The 21,794-nt window shown below is 37.7% G+C and overlaps 1 protein-coding gene across 1 annotated transcript; it reads right to left on the bottom strand.

Moving 5' to 3' along the window:
- Positions 1-3,047: 3,047 nt before the first annotated feature.
- On the bottom strand, positions 3,048-8,603 carry LOC132556454 (glutamine synthetase-like). Its single transcript, XM_060220865.1, has 6 exons — positions 8,504-8,603; positions 7,049-7,236; positions 5,275-5,583; positions 4,896-5,023; positions 4,577-4,776; positions 3,048-4,371 (listed from the first exon to the last, which is right to left on the bottom strand). Exons 2-6 carry the CDS (start codon positions 7,215-7,217, stop codon positions 4,083-4,085), a joined length of 1,095 nt encoding a protein of 364 aa, XP_060076848.1. The 5' UTR covers positions 7,218-7,236; positions 8,504-8,603; the 3' UTR covers positions 3,048-4,082.
- Positions 8,604-21,794: the final 13,191 nt, after the last annotated feature.

Genomic DNA, 21,794 nt, shown 5'->3' with positions numbered 1-21,794 from the left:
CACAATTAGCATTCTAGCTTGTTTTATACTATTGCCACCATGTACAATTTATATGATATCTCAGGTTAGCTATGTCCCCCACTTAGGTAAGGCAGGGGGGGATGTCTGTGTTTGTATCTGTTACAACTTTGTGTACAAGATATATTATGGACCTCTGAACCAATTCAGAGTTATTACAAATAATCACAATGTAATGACAGTCACCGCTCACTTCCTAATCCAAGGGCAGTGTACTTACTTTGACTTCATGATCCTGGGGTGGGGGTGTTTCTGATCCTGGGGTGGGGATGTGGGTGTGTCCATGTAAGCCCCTACTTACATTGACTCCCTGATCCTGGGGTTTTGGGTATAACTGAGTGAGACCCTGCTTGCTTTTGACTCCCTGATCCTGGGGTTTTGGGTATATCTATATAAGCCCCTGCTCATTTTATTTTTATATTTTAACATCCACATCCATTTTATATATCGAAACAAACTTCATTTGACATAATTCTACCTTCACTGATCTTCATCCTTACTTAGCCCAATAGACTAGACCTTGTATATGAATTCACCTGACACACAGGTGTGTGAAGCCTTGATACTTTTCTTTCTAGCGTTTAGACACAAATCTTACAGAAAATTAGTGATGTTGTCTTCAGTAGTTAATACTCGAGGCAGTCATATATGCTAGATTTAATTTGTGTATCCATAATTAGGGCCTGATTATGAACATTATTTTAACTCCTAGAATATCCAGGGTCAAGTTACGCACCAATGTAGAATTATCTCCCCTTAACACATTGTGATATGGTTATTCTCTGGTAATAGAATGATTCAATCTATTTTTTCAACTTTGTACATTTGTAAACATGAGTCGATTTAATTTTTTTTTTCAAAACTATGCAAATGTATAACAGTATGACAAAGGTTTGTGATTCTCTTAAGAGAACACAACAAAATAAAACTTAACAAATGAAATAAGATGTCTTGTTTTTATTGGACTGGACTCGAACCCGTAGCTCTGAAATATCTTGCAAGATCAAAGAAGGATAAAAGGCCTTATGATCAATTTTATTGTATAGTTTTCACATCTTTGTATTTGTAGGTGAAGTTCTGCGTTATTTTTAAACTTGCATTTGACTTTATTAAATCCAAAAATTGAATTTTAGCAGGTCATGATCTGAAATGTTCAATATAAGGTTGACCTGACAAAATCAGTTGAGCTGGCAACACTGGTTAAATGTATATAGCAAGTTAACAATTCATAACACTGCATTTTCTTGGCAGAATGACAAATGATTATGATGCAACGTGGTTGACAGTGAGCTCACTTATTATGTGTGAAATTTTGATCTAGGTAAACATTTCATTAAAATGGTGTCTGCATATCTTAATCACTCTTACTTGATAAAATTGTGCAGGACAAAACCTACTTACATGGTTAGGTAAATGACTTCATGCCACTTGAATTGGATTGATTCTGTCACCTTATTCAATATTGATAAAGTCATGTCATTTTATATTGCTTACTGTAAAACTGTTTAACAAGTCAATATTTGTCTAAACCTGAGAATTTTCACAAGGCAATGACCATGAAGGAAATTCATGTCTGTAAATAGAGTATTAAAACTACTGATGTATTGCAAAGTTTTGTACAATTGTGTTACACATGTCCCTGCAATAAAAATATATAGTTTTAATATAATCATTTAATCTCATATTCCAATATCCAAAAACGAATAAATTTCATTTAAATTTGATTTTTAACTACAGACTTTAAATCACATTTGGAGGAAAAAATATACAAAACAAACGAAAAATTGAAAAAAAAATCTTATTTGCAGGGTTAAGCTTAGATGCAAGCAATGAAATATCAAACCCTGTATGTTCTATCTAATAGAAAACGTAGGTCACTTAAAGTTACATACTGATACTGGTATCCAGGAATATTAACCTATCAAAATGTGAGCTGAACAAATTGACAAGGAAAGTAATTTGATGCCAGAAAAAATCTCCTGATTATTACTAAAGTGATAACTGCTATTTTTATCTCGCCTTCTAGGTCTGGATTAAGCAGAAGACAATCAAGTTTTCTAAATCTGGAATGTTTGTATTGACATTTTAAATGTATTTATTTGAGGACAATCAATAAACATGTAAAAGCTACCCAGATATAAAACACAAAATCGATAGGTTAATTTTAAGACATCTGAAGGCATTTTATAATCATCCTCCTTAGACTGATGTCTTAATATCGATCAATAGTTAATTAAAGGACAATCAATACTACCCAGATATATATAATAATTCAATACTACCCAGATATATATAATAATTCAATATTACCCAGATATATGCAATCTATACTATAAAATTTTACAGGTAGATGTTTTTGTTATGGTTTGTCCTCATCCTCCACATCACATGTGAATGCTCTCAAGATTTTGGCAATTGTTGGTATAAGATGGCTATTGTGAAATTCCAAGACTTCTATAGTTTGACAAAAATTGACCTGCCATATTTGATGTGTAATATTGAAGGAATTTCTTTTTATCGGTTTCAAGTGCAATGCACATGCCCCCAAGACATCAGAACAGGTTTCACCTGAAAACCTCCTTTGAGTGATCAGTTGATGTCATGTCCCTTAATATAAATGCCCCCTCACACTTTATCACTACACTGTTGAGGGGCAACAAAGCACATCGTGCACTCTTTACAACTACAATTTTCCTGCACAGATTTATCTTAAACCATTTTTTAAAGTAAACTGATTAAGCAACATTCTCTTTGTGTAGGCTGATGTCACCCTGCAAGAAACATGTCCAGTAGGGTAATCCTAAGCTAGTTACCATATCTTCTTACCCAACAAAATAGGTGTCAAGTGGTTGCCCAATGCCAGTCATAATGTAAATCATTTCAGCCATGTTACAAGTATATCTAGTAGTCAAAGTTGAACATTTTCCAGTGTTCCCTGAAAATACAAAGCCACCTTCATGATAGAGTAGCATTGTAACTCTTCAACAAATATCAAGTCATTGCCAACTACAGCAAATGAGAAAAAACACTTGTATTAAAGTTTTAGCATTTTTTATTTCCTTTTAAGCTTTTTTCTTTACCTGTAAAGAAGAGATTCTAAGGAAAGTAACGATAAAAACGAATATTTACAACTGTCTGCTCCAATGTGGTGCAAATCCATAATGGTGACTAAACATGCTCTCTTATCTCGAGTACTGCAGTGAGGTTAATGATACAGTGAATATACATATCTCTATTGGTGATCACTACCTGGGACAACACCGTATACAAATATAATTTGACAAGTTGATATAGTGGTCCATTAATGTTATGATAATGAAACTTACGAAGACATACAACTCTTTCTCCCGATGTTGAAGATCACCTAGACAGAATTCCCCTGATCTTATTAAAACTCGTGTAGATCGAGATACAGAACACAAAATAATTTATCAGCAGCTTTTTGTTTCACAACCCCTTCCAAACTCAATTCTTTCCATCATTGAACTTCCATTCAACATCCTCTTCCTCTCGTACCAATACACACATAGTTTTCTAGTGACGTAAATCATACATACATGATCATGTTCTCGTGGAATTCAATAAATCTGCTGCCCTTCCAAGCAGACAGACCAAGTATTTAAGTAGAAAATAATGCATTATTATATCTGTCATTTTTTGATTTTAAAATCTTACACAATATTAACTTTTTTATTTCAATGTCTTAGCTACATTATACAGGCAATATCATAATATTTATCTCTGTCTGTGAAAGAAACTGTGTAGCGAAATGTTAGCTATCTTTATAAAACTATATATAGAATGTTGCTGCGTATTAAAAATTCTGACCCCGTTTACATCATGCCGAGTCAAGAACGAGTAAAATTTGCACTTTATATCAAAACCTTGACAAGATATGGTGACAGATCAAGGTTATATCTTACTAAATGTCAAATTTCTGTTAGATACTCTTCATTTATTATTGACTTGTTGAAAAAACAAAGTCCTTCTGTAAAAATCTCTTTTATAAAGTTTTGCATGATTTTATATCAATCTCCGACGTTCATTCAATTGCTAGTTAATGTCTACTCTTTTAACACAGTCGTCCTGACAATGACTTCTGTGACTGCATATGGATCGCAATTTGAGGATGGACGTCTGTCCTCAAGATAACCACATCCGTCTTCAGCTACCTGTCTTGGTATACGAATACTGGCACCACGGTTAGCAACACCAGCTGAGAAGTCGTGGATGCTGGAAGTCTCATGGTGACCTGTCAATCGCCTTTCATTGTCTTTGCCCTCCTTGGGATCGTATGCCTTTATATGGCGGACATGGTGCTTGGACAAAAGTTCAATACCCTCCTCAATAGCCCTGGAAAACAAATCCAAGATTGCACAATCTAATGTAGAAATTCAAAATTGGTATAAATTATCACAGCAAGACATTAATAATATTCTATTCCTCGCCAATTACTCATTACTGTAGAACCACTACAGCAGACATCAGTCTGTCTACTTTGTACATCTGATCAGACGACAATACAATAATCTGGTATTAGGACGCCATGGTAACTTACTTGATGCCTCCTTTCTCCCTCATGGCTAGTGTGCTGTAGTTGCAGTGAGCACCTGCGCCATTCCAATCGCCCTCAATAGGTTTGGGATCAAGCGTTACAACGACACCAAAATCTTCAGCCACGCGGTATAAAAGGTATCGTCCAATCCACAAGTGGTCTCCCATGTCAATACCTTCACACGGGCCGACTTGAAATTCCCACTGGAAAACGAAATCACACATGATAAGTATATATATATCAATTAATTCACTACCTAGTCAAATTAAAACTTAATTCACTACCTTGTCAGAATTTAAACTTAATTAAAGTCAAAATTTACCTGAGCAGGCATGACCTCAGCATTACAGCCAGCAATTTTGACCCCAGCATATAGACAAGCACGGTAGTGGGCTTCAATGATGTCACGTCCATATACCTTGTTGGCTCCAACTCCACAGTAGTAAGGTCCTGATATCAACAAAACATTTCAATCATTCTCGATAGAGATAGTCAATATTATTAACACTCTCCAAAACAGGCTACAGTTTACTAAGCCTAAAATTGAGATATTTGAATATTATTACCAGGTACATTTTTTTCCTCATTCAATCAAAAATCAAAAATCAAAAAGATAATTTTCAAGATTTCTTTATTGAAAACCAAAGGAAAGAAGAGCCATTTTATATACAGCATACTTATATATTAATTTAGGTCCTTACCCTGGGGTCCTGGGAATCCATTCTTTGGCCAGCCAAAGGGATGACCATCAAGATCAAGCAGTGTGTACTCCTGCTCAATTCCAAACCAGGGGAAAGACGTTTTAGCTTTCTCCATGACAGCATTACAGGCTGCACGTCTGTTGGTTTCTGCTGGTTTCTTGTTGTACTTGTACACCTCGCATAAGACTAGCTTGTGTTTACCCCCTCTAAAGGGATCTCTGAATATACTGACAGGGTGAAGGTACATGTCGGAGTTGGAGCCCTCTGCCTGGTAGGTACTTGATCCATCATAATTCCAAATAGGGCAATCTGAAAAAAGGATGTTATAAATACTGAATTATGCCAATTTGAAACTTTTGCAAAATCTAGTTTCTAGTAGTGCATCTTGTATCTAGAAGTGTGCTGCTTATATAGACATGTTAACAGCAGGAGTCACCAACATACAAATACTAAAGATATGTGCTAAATAAAGGTATTCCATAGCAGGTATACAATTAACAGGTGGAACAACAACAGGTGGAACAACAACAGGTGGAACAACAACAAGTACACCAACAACAGGTGTACCAACAATAGGTACACCAACAACAGGTATACCAACAACAGGTGGCACAACAGGAAGTTATCAACAATTTGCAGGCAGATGACTTCACTGCAACCATTAAATTTGAATTATGTTGCTGTTTGCTGGATTTATCACATTTATCACAGCTACACTCATTTTGAGTCGGGTGGCTGTTTCATTGAACAACATACAGGAGGTCCATTTCGTGGTATCAAGAACACTTATGGTAAAAGTATCTTACCAAGGACACAACTGGTTATTCCCTAAAAATGACACATTTAATGTGGTGTATATATGTGGACTAGTTTTTGTGCATGTTCCTAAACAGTGTGTATATATCACAAGATCACTAGCTACCTGTCAAGATATTCAGGTTTCTCCTCGCAGTACCATATCATTATGCCCTACCTAGGTCCTTTTCAGCAAGCCTTGGGTCCCCTTAAGTTTAGTGTATACATACACTATTGTGTAGTTCAAAGGTTACAGATACACATCAACACCACTGGTCAACACCATTATTCTGTCCAGGATTATAGCTGTAGGCTTGTTGATGTCAAGTTATTATCTTTAGAATGACCGAGCTGACCACTGACCCAAAAACTTGACCCTAACCTCACTATTGACAAGAAGAATTGCCAACTCAACCCTTTCGTCCCCACAACTAAACTCGATTTTGTAACAACTCTGAATAACAGTTCGGTCTGGAGAAGAAAATTGCCTGGTTTCTTCACGATGTCTTCCTGTGTACCTAACAGTCCCCCATCTCTTGTTGATGATCTATTAAACTAGGCTTACATTTCATCCACACAAAATCACCCTACCAGGACCTCTTCCACCCAATATCCGACAGTCAAAACAGTTTACAGAATTAGCTCCACCAGACCAGTTGCCATCTTCTTTCAACAGGTCAAGGTGTTCTATGGTCTTCAAACACAGTCTGTTACAAAGCCTATTAAATTCATTAGGCTATCAAATGACCAGTGCTGACCATGACCTCCATTGTGGGCATTCAGACCAAAATTATCCAGAAACATCTAAATTTCTAACAATTATGACAAGAGTTTCTCTCAAAGTTACCTTGAAAAGTATATAAGTGATGATTCCATCGTTTAACATCTTGAAACTATGATAGACAAGGGTGGGCTTATAACCAGCTACAGGAGAATTCCCTCGTATACAAATGACTACCCAAGACGTTAATATCTTTACCTGATGGTTCCTTTGGTTCTTTCTCTAAAGTTCTACACTTGCTGCGGATTCCCTCACCAGTACCATCTATCCATATATACTCCGCCATCACTCTTTCCGTGCCAAGGTCAAGGTCAAGGTACTTCTGGAGTACCACCTTATCTGTAGCCGCATTGTTCATCACCGCCATTGCGATCACAGTTCAGGTTCTGAAATAAAACACAGGAGTAGGAAAATATCCAAAACTGATTGACAGGCAATATATCCTGGTGACCTTTCTCCTAACAACATATGAATTTGACCTCGTGCATGCTATCACTTGACACAACATATTACATTAACCTTTAGATTATCAGATAACAAAACATTATATTGATCTACTGTAGACTAACAACATATAATATTGACCTCCTACACGCTATTACCTAACATAATATATTGACCTATAGACCATCGCCTAACATATCATATCCCTCTCCTGCAGACTTTCACCTTACAAAATTATAATAACACCCTACAGGCTATCATCCACAACACATATAGGTAACAGTTTAATAGTTCTGCCTTTAAGGGACAGATACTGCTTCGAGTAACAAATAAGTAACTCAATCAGAAAATAATTTGACATGAAAACTCAAAGTTCTATAAAACATTTGCACAAAAAAAGGTGCTGTGACGAACCGGTTCCATGATGAAAAACAAAGCAATTATACACAATTGATAATGTAAAAAGTGTTTTTTACAATATCTACTTATTTACAATTCATGATTTTTCTAAATTGCTATGTAGTGTTTCCAGGTTCTGTTGACCTAAGCAAACTACTACCCTGCAACAATTTTGTGTCATTGTATCTGCACTGATTTTTTTTCTTTTAATTCATTAAAATTAGCATCAGCAACATTTCCTGATTACACAACTACACGGTATTTGTATATAGGAGTTGCCTCCCCTACATTGCCCTTCCGATGTCTGTCGTGAACATCATCACTGGTCAAGGAAGCATGCATCTTAACAATATTCCGATGTGTTTTATTTTGTCCTCATGCGCTGGCTAGTCGATCAATTATCTAACATTTTCTTCAGTAAATTGTCCTCTTAGGTTCCTTGTGTCCGTGCTCGAAGATATGTCTAATACAATTTCACGCCGTTAACAATAATTAACACGCACTGCTAGCTATCTAAGTCCGTATTATTAGTATAATGCATTCAAGAGAGAGCGTCCTAACATGTTATATATTGTCTAAATAAATCCTGTTTATATATAAAGATTTCCCCCAGCACTCTCCATGAGCGTAACAATCGACCCTACCTTCAACGTCTTCGCAAAATAATCAGCTGATTGCGAAAAAAATCGATATATGTAAATTAGCACATACAGGAAGAAACCTGTTCACAGACACGGCACAGTTTACAAAGCAAGTATATTGCAAAACACTTATCGAAATGTATGCAAGGTATTAAGTAAATGTGCTTACCTTAATACAGAGGTTGTTCCCGTTTGACAGTCGAGAGATTCTCCTGTAGTACGGCGAGCTTCACGCTGTAATAATGACAAGGTCTCTTCTGACAGAACTCTCTCATTGGTCAGTCGTACACATGAGGGTTTTCATTGGTCGACCTACATTTTGTTCCAGCCGTGTCACGTGCATGGGATTCTGATGAGAAGAGTGTTCGAAAATACACATAGATAAAAGCAACATACAAGATTACTTATATAAAGACTTCGATTTGTATTATTCTCGACATAGAGACTTTTTTCCTTCTATAACCCGGTCGTGACGTGGTAGATGTGTATGAGCTAATCTTTTTATGCTGGCCTACTTTCGTTTCACAATGCGGCACGTTGTTTTCACGTGACAAGAACGTTTTTCCAATATAAACAAAAATTCCCCATGACCCTGACATCCACGATAATCACGAGCCCGTATTTATGCCTTGTGTGTCAGGACGAGTTGGAAATGTTCAGTTTTTAATACAACTGCAAGGGATATATACATTGTATGCCTCCAATCCTTTATAATATTCCATGTACATGATCATTCTGTATTTGTATGCAGATCGATATATATATAATTATCTAGAAGAAAAGATAGATATATGTGTACATATATATTTGTATTTACAAATGTATACTCCCGGGAACGTAGTGGTATAGAATGGTGATTAAAGTCTATGGTTTTAATTCCACAAACGACAATTATGATATAATGGCTGGAGTCTGACAAGCGTCCGAGGATGTACTGCACGGTATTGGCGTCAGCTTCTAAAGTTATTTTTATAGGATTGTTGAAAACGTGTATAGGTAAGTATGGAAGAGGGGGATACATTCTATCTCCAGCTAGTGTAACATCTGTCCTCTTAGCAAACTGGAATATTTTTAGATCTATACAAACAATATTCTACCAGAGACGTATATATAGTGTGTTATATATGTCTCTGATTCTACACGAGACGTTTATCAATAACGATATTGAATATCGGCTTTAAATAACCAAAAACATATATAAATCACACGTTAAATATCCTATATTACCTCAGCAGCTATATATGCACTAGACGTTAATTATCCTGTATTACCTAAACAGCTATAAATAGAGTAGACATTCAATATACTGTATTACCTAAAAAGCTATATATACACTAGACGTTCAACATCCTGTATTACCTAAACACCTATATATATATATACTAGTTCTTTCAAGTTCTTTATTTCACCAAAAGTCTTACGACTTATAGGTACAAGCTATTCTTATGCAGGTATATATGTTATAGGAGAGTGTCTAAAGCATACGAGTGCAAACTATAAACACTGGACATATTACGAATACACAAAATTATAAATAACGTACTGATCAATTACGCTTCTTAGTGGCTAGATATAAATAGTTTCCTAAATTTGACAACTCTTTAACGTTATTCACAGATAAAAGTTGGACAAGTTTGTAAACAGATGTACTCTTATGATAATACTTCTTTATATATTTTGACCTCAAATCATTATAAAAAGGACATACAAAAATGAAATGAAATTCGTCCTCGACGTCTCCCAAGTTACATTTGCTACAGTTCCTATTTCTTCGAATGATGTTATTGTGTGTACCTATTTCGATATCTAATTTATGAGACGATATTCTAAACTTAGTTAGCATACATTTGTATTTAGACTCAATAGAGTTAAGGAGATAAAACTGAATACAGTGACTATCTATAAGATATTAATATATTCTACCTTTCGAAGAAACCGCTCAGTCACTGTTCAATAATCCTAAAAGCGTTTAAAACTGGTAGATTCGCTTCAAAAATATAACCTAGGGATATTAATTCATTATTAATATTACATATCCACGAATCATTCTCGTTAACACACTCATCATAACAAGCTTTTACTATCAAATTATCCGATTTCTTCAACTTCAACCAATATTTGAATACTCTTAGCTTTCTTGTAACAACTAACTCATTGGACGTAGATTTGCAGACTTTAAGGACTTTTTTGCAGAACTTTAGATGGACTCCCTCTACGTTGGGGGCTTTATGGAATCCCCATATTTCTGCGCCATAACTTAAAACACTGTTTACATAAATATCGAAAACAGAGCACTGTGTTTCTACACTCAAACAATAATTCCTTAAAGACGATGATAATGAAAATAAGGCCTTTCTTCCTTGATCTGCTAAATGCTTTTGAGTTTTATACAATTTTCCATTGTAATTGAAATACATTCCCAAATATTTGAAATAGTCAACAATTTCTATGTTCTCATTATCATATTTCCACACTTCATCATTTCTTATATTTCGGCCATTTTCTAAACACCATGATTTTTGTTTTATCGTCATTGACTTCCAGAACTTGAATATATACTAGACGTTCATTATACTGTTTACCTAAACGGCTATAAATAGAGTAGACATTCGATATACTGTATTACCTAAACACCTATATATAGAGTAGACATTCAATATACTGTATTACCTAAACACCTATATACATATACTAGACATTCATTATACTGTTTACCTAAACATCTATATATATACTATGGACTTTCTGCATTAATCAGTTACTATATGGATACATATATTGCTGAACAATCAAACGTGATGTTTTGTTGTTAGATTAAAAAGAAAATTTTACGGAATTATCTTCCAAAACGCATATACAAGTCTCGTTATAGTGACTGATACACAGGTAAGTTTTATACACAAGTCTCGTTATAGTGACTGATACACAGGTCGCTTCTATTCACAAGTCACGTTAAAGTGACTGATACACAGGTCGGTTCTATACACAAGTCACGTTATAGTGACTGATACACAGGTAGGTTTTATACACAATTCTCGTTTTAGTGACTGATACACAGGTCGGTTCTATTCACAAGTCACGTTATAGTGACCGATACACAGGTCAGTTCTATACACAAGTCTCGTTATAGTGACTGATACACAGGTAGGTTTTATACACAAGTCTCGTTATAGTGACTGGTACACAGGTCGGTTCTATACACAATTCTCGTTTTAGTGACTGATACACAGGTCGGTTCTATACATAAGTCACGTTATAGTGACTGATACACGTTATAGCGACTGATACTCAGGTCGGTTCTATACACAAGTCTCGTTATAGTGACTGATTCACATGTAGGTTCTATACGCAAGTCTCGTTATAGCGACCGATACACAGGTCGGTTCTATACACAAGTCTCGTTATAGCGACTGATACACATGTCGGTTCTATACGCAAGTCTCGTTATAGTGACTGATACACAGGTCGGTTCTATACACAAGTCACGTTATAGTGACTGATACACAGGTAGGTTTTATACACAATTCTCGTTTTAGTGACTGATACACAGGTCGGTTCTATTCACAAGTCACGTTATAGTGACCGATACACAGGTCAGTTCTATACACAAGTCTCGTTATAGTGACTGATACACAGGTAGGTTTTATACACAAGTCTCGTTATAGTGACTGGTACACAGGTCGGTTCTATACACAATTCTCGTTTTAGTGACTGATACACAGGTCGGTTCTATACATAAGTCACGTTATAGTGACTGATACACGTTATAGCGACTGATACTCAGGTCGGTTCTATACACAAGTCTCGTTATAGTGACTGATTCACATGTAGGTTCTATTGACATGTCTCGTTATAGTGACTGATACACAGGTCGGTTCTATACACAAGTCTCGTTATAGCGACTGATACACATGTCGGTTCTATACGCAAGTCTCGTTATAGTGACTGATACACAGGTCGGTTCTATACACAAGTCTTGTTATAGCGACTGATACACAGGTCGGTTCTATACGCAAGTCTCGTTAAAGTGACCGATACACAGGTCGGTTCTATACACAAGTCTCGTTATACTGACCGATACACATGTCGGTTCTATACGCAAGTCTCGTTAAAGTGACCGATACACAGGTCGGTTCTATACACAAGTCTCGTTATAGTGACTGATACACAGGTAGGTTTTATACACGTCTCGTTTTAGTGACTGGTACACAGGTCAGTTCTATACACAAGTCTCGTTATACTGACTGATACACAGGTAGGTTTTATACACAAGTCACATTATAGTGACTGATACACAGGTCGGTTCTATTCACAAGTCTCGTTATACTGACTGATACACAGGTCGGTTCTGTACACAAGTCACGTTATACTGACTGATACACAGGTCGGTTCTATTCACAAGTCACGTTATAGTGACCGATACACAGGTCGGTTCTATACACAAGTCTCGTTATAGTGACTGATACACAGGTAGGTTTTATACACGTCTCGTTATAGTGACTGGTACACAGGTCAGTTCTATACACAAGTCTCGTTTTAGTGACTGATACACAGGTCGGTTCTATACACAAGTCTCGTTATAGTGACCGATACACAGGTCGGTTCTATACACAAGTCTCGTTATAGTGACTGATACACAGGTCGGTTCTATACACAAGTCTCGTTATAGTCTCGTTATAGTGACTGATACACAGGTCAGTTCTATACACAAGTCTCGTTATAGTGACTGATACACAGGTCAGTTCTATACACAAGTCTCGTTTTAGTGACTGATACACAGGTCGGTTCTGTACACAAATCTCGTTATACTGACTGATACACAGGTCGGTTCTATTCACAAGTCTCGTTATAGTGACCGATACACAGGTCGGTTCTGTACACAAGTCTCGTTATACTGACTGATACACAGGTCGGTTCTATTCACAAGTCACGTTATAGTGACCGATACACAGGTCGGTTCTATACACAAGTCTCGTTATAGTGACTGATACACAGGTAGGTTTTATACACGTCTCGTTATAGTGACTGGTACACAGGTCAGTTCTATACACAAGTCTCGTTTTAGTGACTGATACACAGGTCGGATACACAGGTCGGTTCTATACACAAGTCTCGTTATAGTGACTGATACACAGGTCGGTTCTATACACAAGTCTCGTTATAGTGACTGGTACACAGGTCAGTTCTATACACAAGTCTCGTTATAGTGACTGATACACAGGTCAGTTCTATACACAAGTCTCGTTATAGTGACTGATACACAGGTCAGTTCTATACACAAGTCTCGTTTTAGTGACTGATACACAGGTCGGTTCTGTACACAAATCTCGTTATACTGACTGATACACAGGTCGGTTCTATTCACAAGTCTCGTTATAGTGACCGATACACAGGTCGGTTCTATACACAAGTCTCGTTATAGTGACTGATACACAGGTCGGTTCTATCTCGTTATAGTGACTGATACACAGGTCAGTTCTATACAAGTACATTATAGTGACTGATACACAGGTCAGTTCTATACACATCTCTCTTTATAGTGACCGATACACAGGTCTGTTCTATACACAAGTCTCGTTATAGTGACTGATACACAGGTCAGTTCTATACACAAGTCTCGTTATAGTGACTGATACACAGGTCGGTTCTATACACAAGTCTCGTTATAGTGACCGATACACAGGTCGGTTCTATACACAATTCTCGTTTTAGTGACTGATACACAGGTCGGTTCTATACACAAGTCTCGTTATAGTGACTGATACACAGGTCGGTTCTATACACAAGTCTCGTTATAGTGACTGATACACAGGTAGGTTTTATACACGTCTCGTTATAGTGACTGGTACACAGGTCAGTTCTATACACAAGTCTCGTTTTAGTGACTGATACACAGGTCGGTTCTATACACAAGTCTCGTTATAGTGACCGATACACAGGTCGGTTCTATACACAAGTCTCGTTATAGTGACTGATACACAGGTCGGTTCTATACACAAGTCTTGTTATAGCGACTGATACACATGTCGGTTCTATACGCAAGTCTCGTTATAGTGACTGATACACAGGTCAGTTCTATACACAAGTCTCGTTATAGTGACTGATACACAGGTCAGTTCTATACACAAGTCTCGTTTTAGTGACTGATACACAGGTCGGTTCTGTACACAAGTCTCGTTATACTGACTGATACACAGGTCGGTTCTATACACAAGTCTTGTTATAGCGACTGATACACATGTCGGTTCTATACGCAAGTCTCGTTATAGTGACTGATACACAGGTCAGTTCTATACACAAGTCTCGTTATAGTGACTGATACACAGGTCAGTTCTATACACAAGTCTCGTTTTAGTGACTGATACACAGGTCGGTTCTGTACACAAGTCTCGTTATACTGACTGATACACAGGTCGGTTCTATTCACAAGTCACGTTATAGTGACCGATACACAGGTCGGTTCTATACACAAGTCTCGTTATAGTGACTGATACACAGGTAGGTTTTATACACGTCTCGTTATAGTGACTGGTACACAGGTCAGTTCTATACACAAGTCTCGTTTTAGTGACTGATACACAGGTCGGTTCTATACACAAGTCTCGTTATAGTGACTGATACACAGGTCGGTTCTATACACAAGTCTCGTTATAGTGACCGATACACAGGTCGGTTCTATACACAAGTCTCGTTATAGTGACTGGTACACAGGTCGGTTCTATTCACAAGTCACATTATAGTGACTGATACACAGGTCAGTTCTATACACATCTCTCTTTATAGTGACCGATACACAGGTCTGTTCTATACACAAGACTCGTTATAGTGACTGATACACAGGTCAGTTCTATACACAAGTCTCGTTATAGCGACTGATACACATGTCGGTTCTATACGCAAGTCTCGTTATAGTGACTGATACACAGGTCAGTTCTATACACAAGTCTCGTTATAGTGACTGATACACAGGTCAGTTCTATACACAAGTCTCGTTTTAGTGACTGATACACAGGTCGGTTCTGTACACAAGTCTCGTTATACTGACTGATACACAGGTCGGTTCTATTCACAAGTCACGTTATAGTGACCGATACACAGGTCGGTTCTATACACAAGTCTCGTTATAGTGACTGATACACAGGTAGGTTTTATACACAAGTCTCGTTATAGTGACTGATACACAGGTCGGTTCTATACACAAGTCTCGTTATAGTGACTGATACACAGGTCGGTTCTATACACAAGTCTCGTTATAGTGACCGATACACAGGTCGGTTCTATACACAAGTCTCGTTATAGTGACTGGTACACAGGTCGGTTCTATTCACAAGTCACATTATAGTGACTGATACACAGGTCAGTTCTATACACATCTCTCTTTATAGTGACCGATACACAGGTCTGTTCTATACACAAGACTCGTTATAGTGACTGATACACAGGTCAGTTCTATACACAAGTCTCGTTATAGTGACTGATACACAGGTCGGTTCTATACACAAGTCTCGTTATAGTGACCGATACACAGGTCGGTTCTATACACAATTCTCGTTTTAGTGACTGATACACAGGTCGGTTCTATACACAAGTCTCGTTATAGTGACTGATACACAGGTCGGTTCTATTTACAAGTCTCGTTATAGTGACTGATACACAGGTAGGCTTTATACACAAGTCTCGTTATAGTGACTGATACACAGGTCGGTTCTATACACAAGTCACGTTACATTGACAGATACACAGGTCGGTTCTATAAACAAGTCTCGTTATAGTGACCGATACACAGGTCGGTTCTATACACAAGTCTCGTTATAGTGACTGATACACAGGTATGTTTTATACACGTCTCGTTATAGTGACTGGTACACAGGTCGGTTCTATACACAATTCTCGTTTTAGTGACTGATACACAGGTCGGTTTTATACACAATTCTCGTTATAGTCCTTGTTTTAGTGACTCACTCATTGTTTTTAGTTATTAGGTGTTTTGTGTTGACAATCTAGAAAGATTCTTTATTAAAATCAGTTGATTGTGATGATTATTTAAACGTAACAGACTGCCGTCATTGCTGTGGATTGTTTTGAAAACTTACCTAGTCACAAGCATATCTTAACGTTAAGTGTAGTTATGGTGACGTCATCTGTATTGTATCAGAGACGTCTCTGATTATATTCATACAATTTTGTCTTTTTCTACAGATTATTTTAACTTCAATTGGTGTCAATTACATCATGCTGCAATGTTTCTCTAGCTAGTTTGTCAGCTGTTTCCAAGGTATCAATACGTGATGAATCAGGTATGAATTTCACTGTGAAAACTCTTCCCTCATTGCAGCGGAGTAACCAGGATTTTGGACGTAGCAGGGGTGGGGCGAATATCGTGACAATGACCCGTAAATCACAAGATACTCGTGTCCTATATTATACATATAAAGCACACTGACCTACCGTGATAACAGTTATATATGACGTCACCAATCGTCTTTGTATACCAGATTTAAAGTCCAGTGACCTTGATGCCAATTTGATATGACGCCACCACCTATTTTAGTATACTATATATGGACTGTGTGTAGGACCGCGACCTTGTCTAGATATATATATATCTATATTAAGTAAGATCGGAGGTTGATACAGATCAATGGTCAGTATGACACTGACTCAGTTCTTTCTATCTCACAGTCCATATACGCTGTTAGCAGGTTTCAATATGATTTGTCTAAGGCCCTGTAACACATTGACAAGTTTGCAAAACGTATGCCATCGTATAGAAATATCAAAATTCTCTTAAATGCAGGCATACCATGAATTATCGATGTTTTTTCCAAATATCACCTTACTCTTAAACAATGGGAAGCCACTTATCCTGAATAAATCTACTTGTCTTACGTGTTCCGGGACCGGAATACATAACTAAGGCATATGGGCAGCGTTCAGAGGAAGTGGTACATATGGCGTTCACACCAAGGAACCATTGCAAGGTCGACTCGAGACTAACTGTCCTCCATCGTCAGAATGATCTCTGTACAGAGTTACGTGTTCATAATAACAGAACAATATTTGGAGTTGAATGAGATGGGGCTAGGTGAGGCCATGGATCGGGTGCCGGCATCAAGGACCAAAAACATGTCCTAATATTTCCTGATCGTCGGCGACCTCTACGTAACGTGTATGAGTGTGTGGGAAATATTGCGTGACTTCTCTGCAACTGAGCCATTCGCTGGCATGAAACGGAAAATTTTGGATCATGCAGCACCTTTTTACGACCTCATTTTAACCTCGTCGCGGCACCGGGGCTTACCCGTATGTCAACGTGTTAATATAGCGACATATTGACCGTGTAATTCATACATCGACATAACCCTGATTTAGTCAATTTGTGACCTGACTGTAATTAGTAATGCAACAAAGACCTTGACACTGAATCACGACCATCTCCAGCCTCTTTCTCCATGTTTAATCCTACCAAGGTTACAGACAAGGAAGGTCGACACCTTGATCGTCTCGTCTTAATTTAAGGGATTATTACGTAAGCATTTCCTAAAAAAATCAGCCGATCGTAAATCACCACAAACCTCGTGGTTTTTTTTCGTTATTTTAACAATTAAATCCAGGATTAATTACGTCACATAATAGCCATCAGCCTACACATATACGTCATCTCTAGTTTGGGTGCATTCAAGTGGCATCACAAATCATCTTTTTATGTATGTGAATTTGTCTGTTGTTGAGTAGAACAGGTTTTAAGATAACGTTCCAAACTCCGAATACCGACGGAGTTACGCGCATAAAACTCTGAGAACAAACAATCTCTCGAACACCGAGCCATGTTCATAACGCATTTTAACACCGGACCCTCGACCACTCCTCTCCTCAAACACCGAGCCGTGTACATTTAACATTACACCTTCTCCTCAAACACCGAGCCGTGTACATTTAACATTACACACTCTCCACAAACACCGAGCCGTGTACATTAAACATCACACCCTCTTCTCAAACACCGAGCCGTGTACATTTAACATTACACCTTCACCTCAAACACCGAGCCGTGTACATTAAACATCACACCCTCTCCACAAACACCGAGCCGTGTACATTAAACATTACACCCCTCTCCACAAACACCGAGCCGTGTACATTAAACATTACACCCTCTCCACAAACACCGAGCCGTGTACATTAAACATTACACCCTCTCCTCAAACACCGAGCCGTGTACATTAAACATTACACCCTCTCCTCAAACACCGAGCCGTGTACATTAAACAGTGCACCCATCTTCTCAAACACCGAGCCGTGTACATTAAACATTACACCCATCTTCTCAAACACCAAGCCGTGTACATTAAACATTACACCCTCTCCTCAAACACCGAGCCGTGTACATTAAACATTACACCCCTCTCCTCAAACACCGAGCCGTGTACATTAAACATTACACCCTCTCCTCAAACACCGAGCCGTGTACATTAAACATTACACACTCTCCACAAACACCGAGCCGTGTACATTAAACATTACACCCTCTTCTCAAACACCAAGCCGTGTACATTTAACATTACACCCTCTCCTCAAACACCGAGCCGTGTACATTAAACATTACACCCTCTCCTCAAACACCGAGCCGTGTACATTAAACATTACACCCCTCTCCTCAAACACCGAGCCGTGTACATTAAACATTACACCCCTCTCCTCAAACACCAAGTCGTGTACATTAAACATTACACCCCTCTCCTCAAACACCAAGCCGTTAAACATATATTAAACATTACACATTACACCCTCTCCTGTACATTAAACATTACACAAGCCGTGTACATTAAACATTACACCCTCTAAACATGTACATTAAACAGTGCACCCCTCTTCTCAAACACCGAGCCGTGTACATTAAACATTACACCCTCTCCACAAACACCGAGCCGTGTACATTTAACATTACACCCTCTCCTCAAACACCGAGCCGTGTACATTTAACATTACACCCTCTCCTCAAACACCAAGCCGTGTACATTTAACATTACACCCTCTTCTAAACACCAAGCCGTGTACATTAAACATTACACACTCTTCTAAACACCAAGCCGTGTACATTTAACATTACACCCTCTCCTCAAACACCGAGCCGTGTACATTAAAAATCGCCCCTCTCATTTAACACAAAATACCTAGATGTGTTGTTTAAAAGTTTTCTTTAACACGGTGATGATAAAAGTACGTTGATGCTGAACAGCTGTTTAAGTTCTGAGTACAAAAAGTAGTAATATAGGTCATGGAGTTCGTAGTCTATCATTGAGTAACTGCTAAAATGTTAAAGTGGTGCATTAGTCATATCAAATATAATTGCTTTTATTGTTCTGGTCTCGTGACCAACCAGTCACGGCCATGGTTCAAGTTTTAAAAGTGAATTCTGTAGTAGAGTCCACTGATAATATACATGTATTGCTGGGTTGGTGTCTACATGTACAGATGATATTTCAGTTAACTAATTCAACCACGAATAACAAAAAGATTAAAAATGATCTTAATCCTTTATCAATGGAGCAATATCCTCCACCGTCCCTCAATCCTCAACCCCGCCTCCCCTCTCATGGGCCCTTTCTTCATTTGATGATCGTACAAAAGACACACAAGTGCATAACACTTTTCGATACAAAATAAAAATTTGATACTCCAGAGTTCAATGATCAATGATGAAGAAGCAATTATTAATTATTTCTCATTTTGTATTTATTGACTCATTTAACACTTTTTGTTGGCAATAATCCCCACCCCTATCTCCACTAACACACCCACCCTTACACCGGAGTGGATGTTTTTAGATGGCATTATTTAAATAATGAAGCAGTAATCTATTGAATTTCTATATATCTATATGAAAATAAGAGATGAATAGTCCGTCAAGTTTTCGATATTTCCGGTTAAGTCCCTTCGTTGAAAAACACTTCCGCGTTTGAAACAATTTGTCGAACATTTAACTGTATAAGCTAAGCTAGATGCAAAATGCACTAAAATGTTTAATATTGTTAAGATACAATTCTCAATATGATGTGTACATCTATGGATCAATAAAACACTTCACTCTAATCGGTCAATATGGCATGCAACGGGCCTCTCGTATGTTGTTCAGTGAGGTGACAACCATCTTCCTCACTTCGAAATAACCGAGCAAACAAAGAGACCAGACAAAATCTTATGCCACACATATCAATGAAAGTTTCTAAGTTGTATGATTGGTATGGAATAGTCGATTTTATCCTACCCTTCCAGTCTGTCCTGGTATGAGTGACACACCGGAGTCAGTATACCTATTTACGTGAATTCAATGCAGTAAAAAAAATCACGTGATGATCAGTGATGCCGCCCGGGATACTACTCGACTTTTATAAGTGTTGTCCAGCCTAAGGATATTTTCGACAATTTCAACTTGAATGAATTATTTTGCCAAAAAGAAATCCTATGACGAACATGTTTACAACTCCATACACAGTTGGGATACACCAAGGACGTTTGAGATCGGATAGTTAGCACGCGAGAAGTCGTCACGTGTTACTTAAAGGTAGAGGTACTACATACACCGATGCCAAGCAAAACACGTTGCCTCTGTACTTACTAGTCTTATATACACTGCGCTAATCGAGGCCTGTAGTCTTACAGGCGAGGAAGCTGATACACCCAGTAGGCATAAAATGTGCACTTTTTTTGTTCTGTTGTGTTACAACCCCACAACAAGGGCGTGTAATGTAAACCGTGTTGAATTGAAGATGATTGATCTCGGAGTTTTCACATTACCGAAATACGACGTTCCGCTCAAAAGTGGAGTTTTTTTTACTGAGGGCCCATACAGAGGGTTAGACATGTTTTGTAATTTGGAAGTCAAGCGTATTTGACTGCTGACTAACAGATACGGAATTGCTTTTTTGGCAACCCAAAACTACATACGTCTTTGTAAACTTTGTGAAGAAATATCAGACCAATAATAACGGGATTGATTTTTTGCCCATTGTAAATTATAAACATATCTTAGATCTATCGTCTTTTTAGATTTCTATTACGAAATGTTTCTATTGGGTTGTGACATGTAACGTTTACCTGGATTAACACTTTCCTACTGACGTGCTAACAAATGACATTAAACACATTTATACACTGTAATAGTATGTAAAAATGTTACCAATTGATCTCTGTTGTAGCCTGCCAGAATTAATTACCTCGTCACCTAAGGATAGTTTGGTATCGGGTACTTCAAAGAAATGTGTACTTTATATGAATTGAATTGAAATGCCAGACATCTTAATAAAAATGTCTTATTGTATAAACTATATTTCTTTTCCTACCACCATATATTACAAAGTACCCAGTGAGTTGGGAAGTTCCGTTTGAAATAAGGTTTTGGAAGACAGATAACCGTTATTGGAAACTTTCCCCCTTTACACATATATTGTGATCACAGG

The sequence above is a fragment of the Ylistrum balloti genome, unplaced genomic scaffold (genome assembly GCF_031769215.1).
Source record: "Ylistrum balloti isolate Yb309-2 unplaced genomic scaffold, AGI_CSIRO_Ybal_v1 Utg370570, whole genome shotgun sequence".
NCBI classification, from domain to species: Eukaryota; Metazoa; Mollusca; class Bivalvia; order Pectinida; family Pectinidae; genus Ylistrum; species Ylistrum balloti.
The sequence above is the reverse complement of the archived record's forward strand: the minus strand, read 5'-3'. Positions and strand labels throughout refer to the sequence as shown.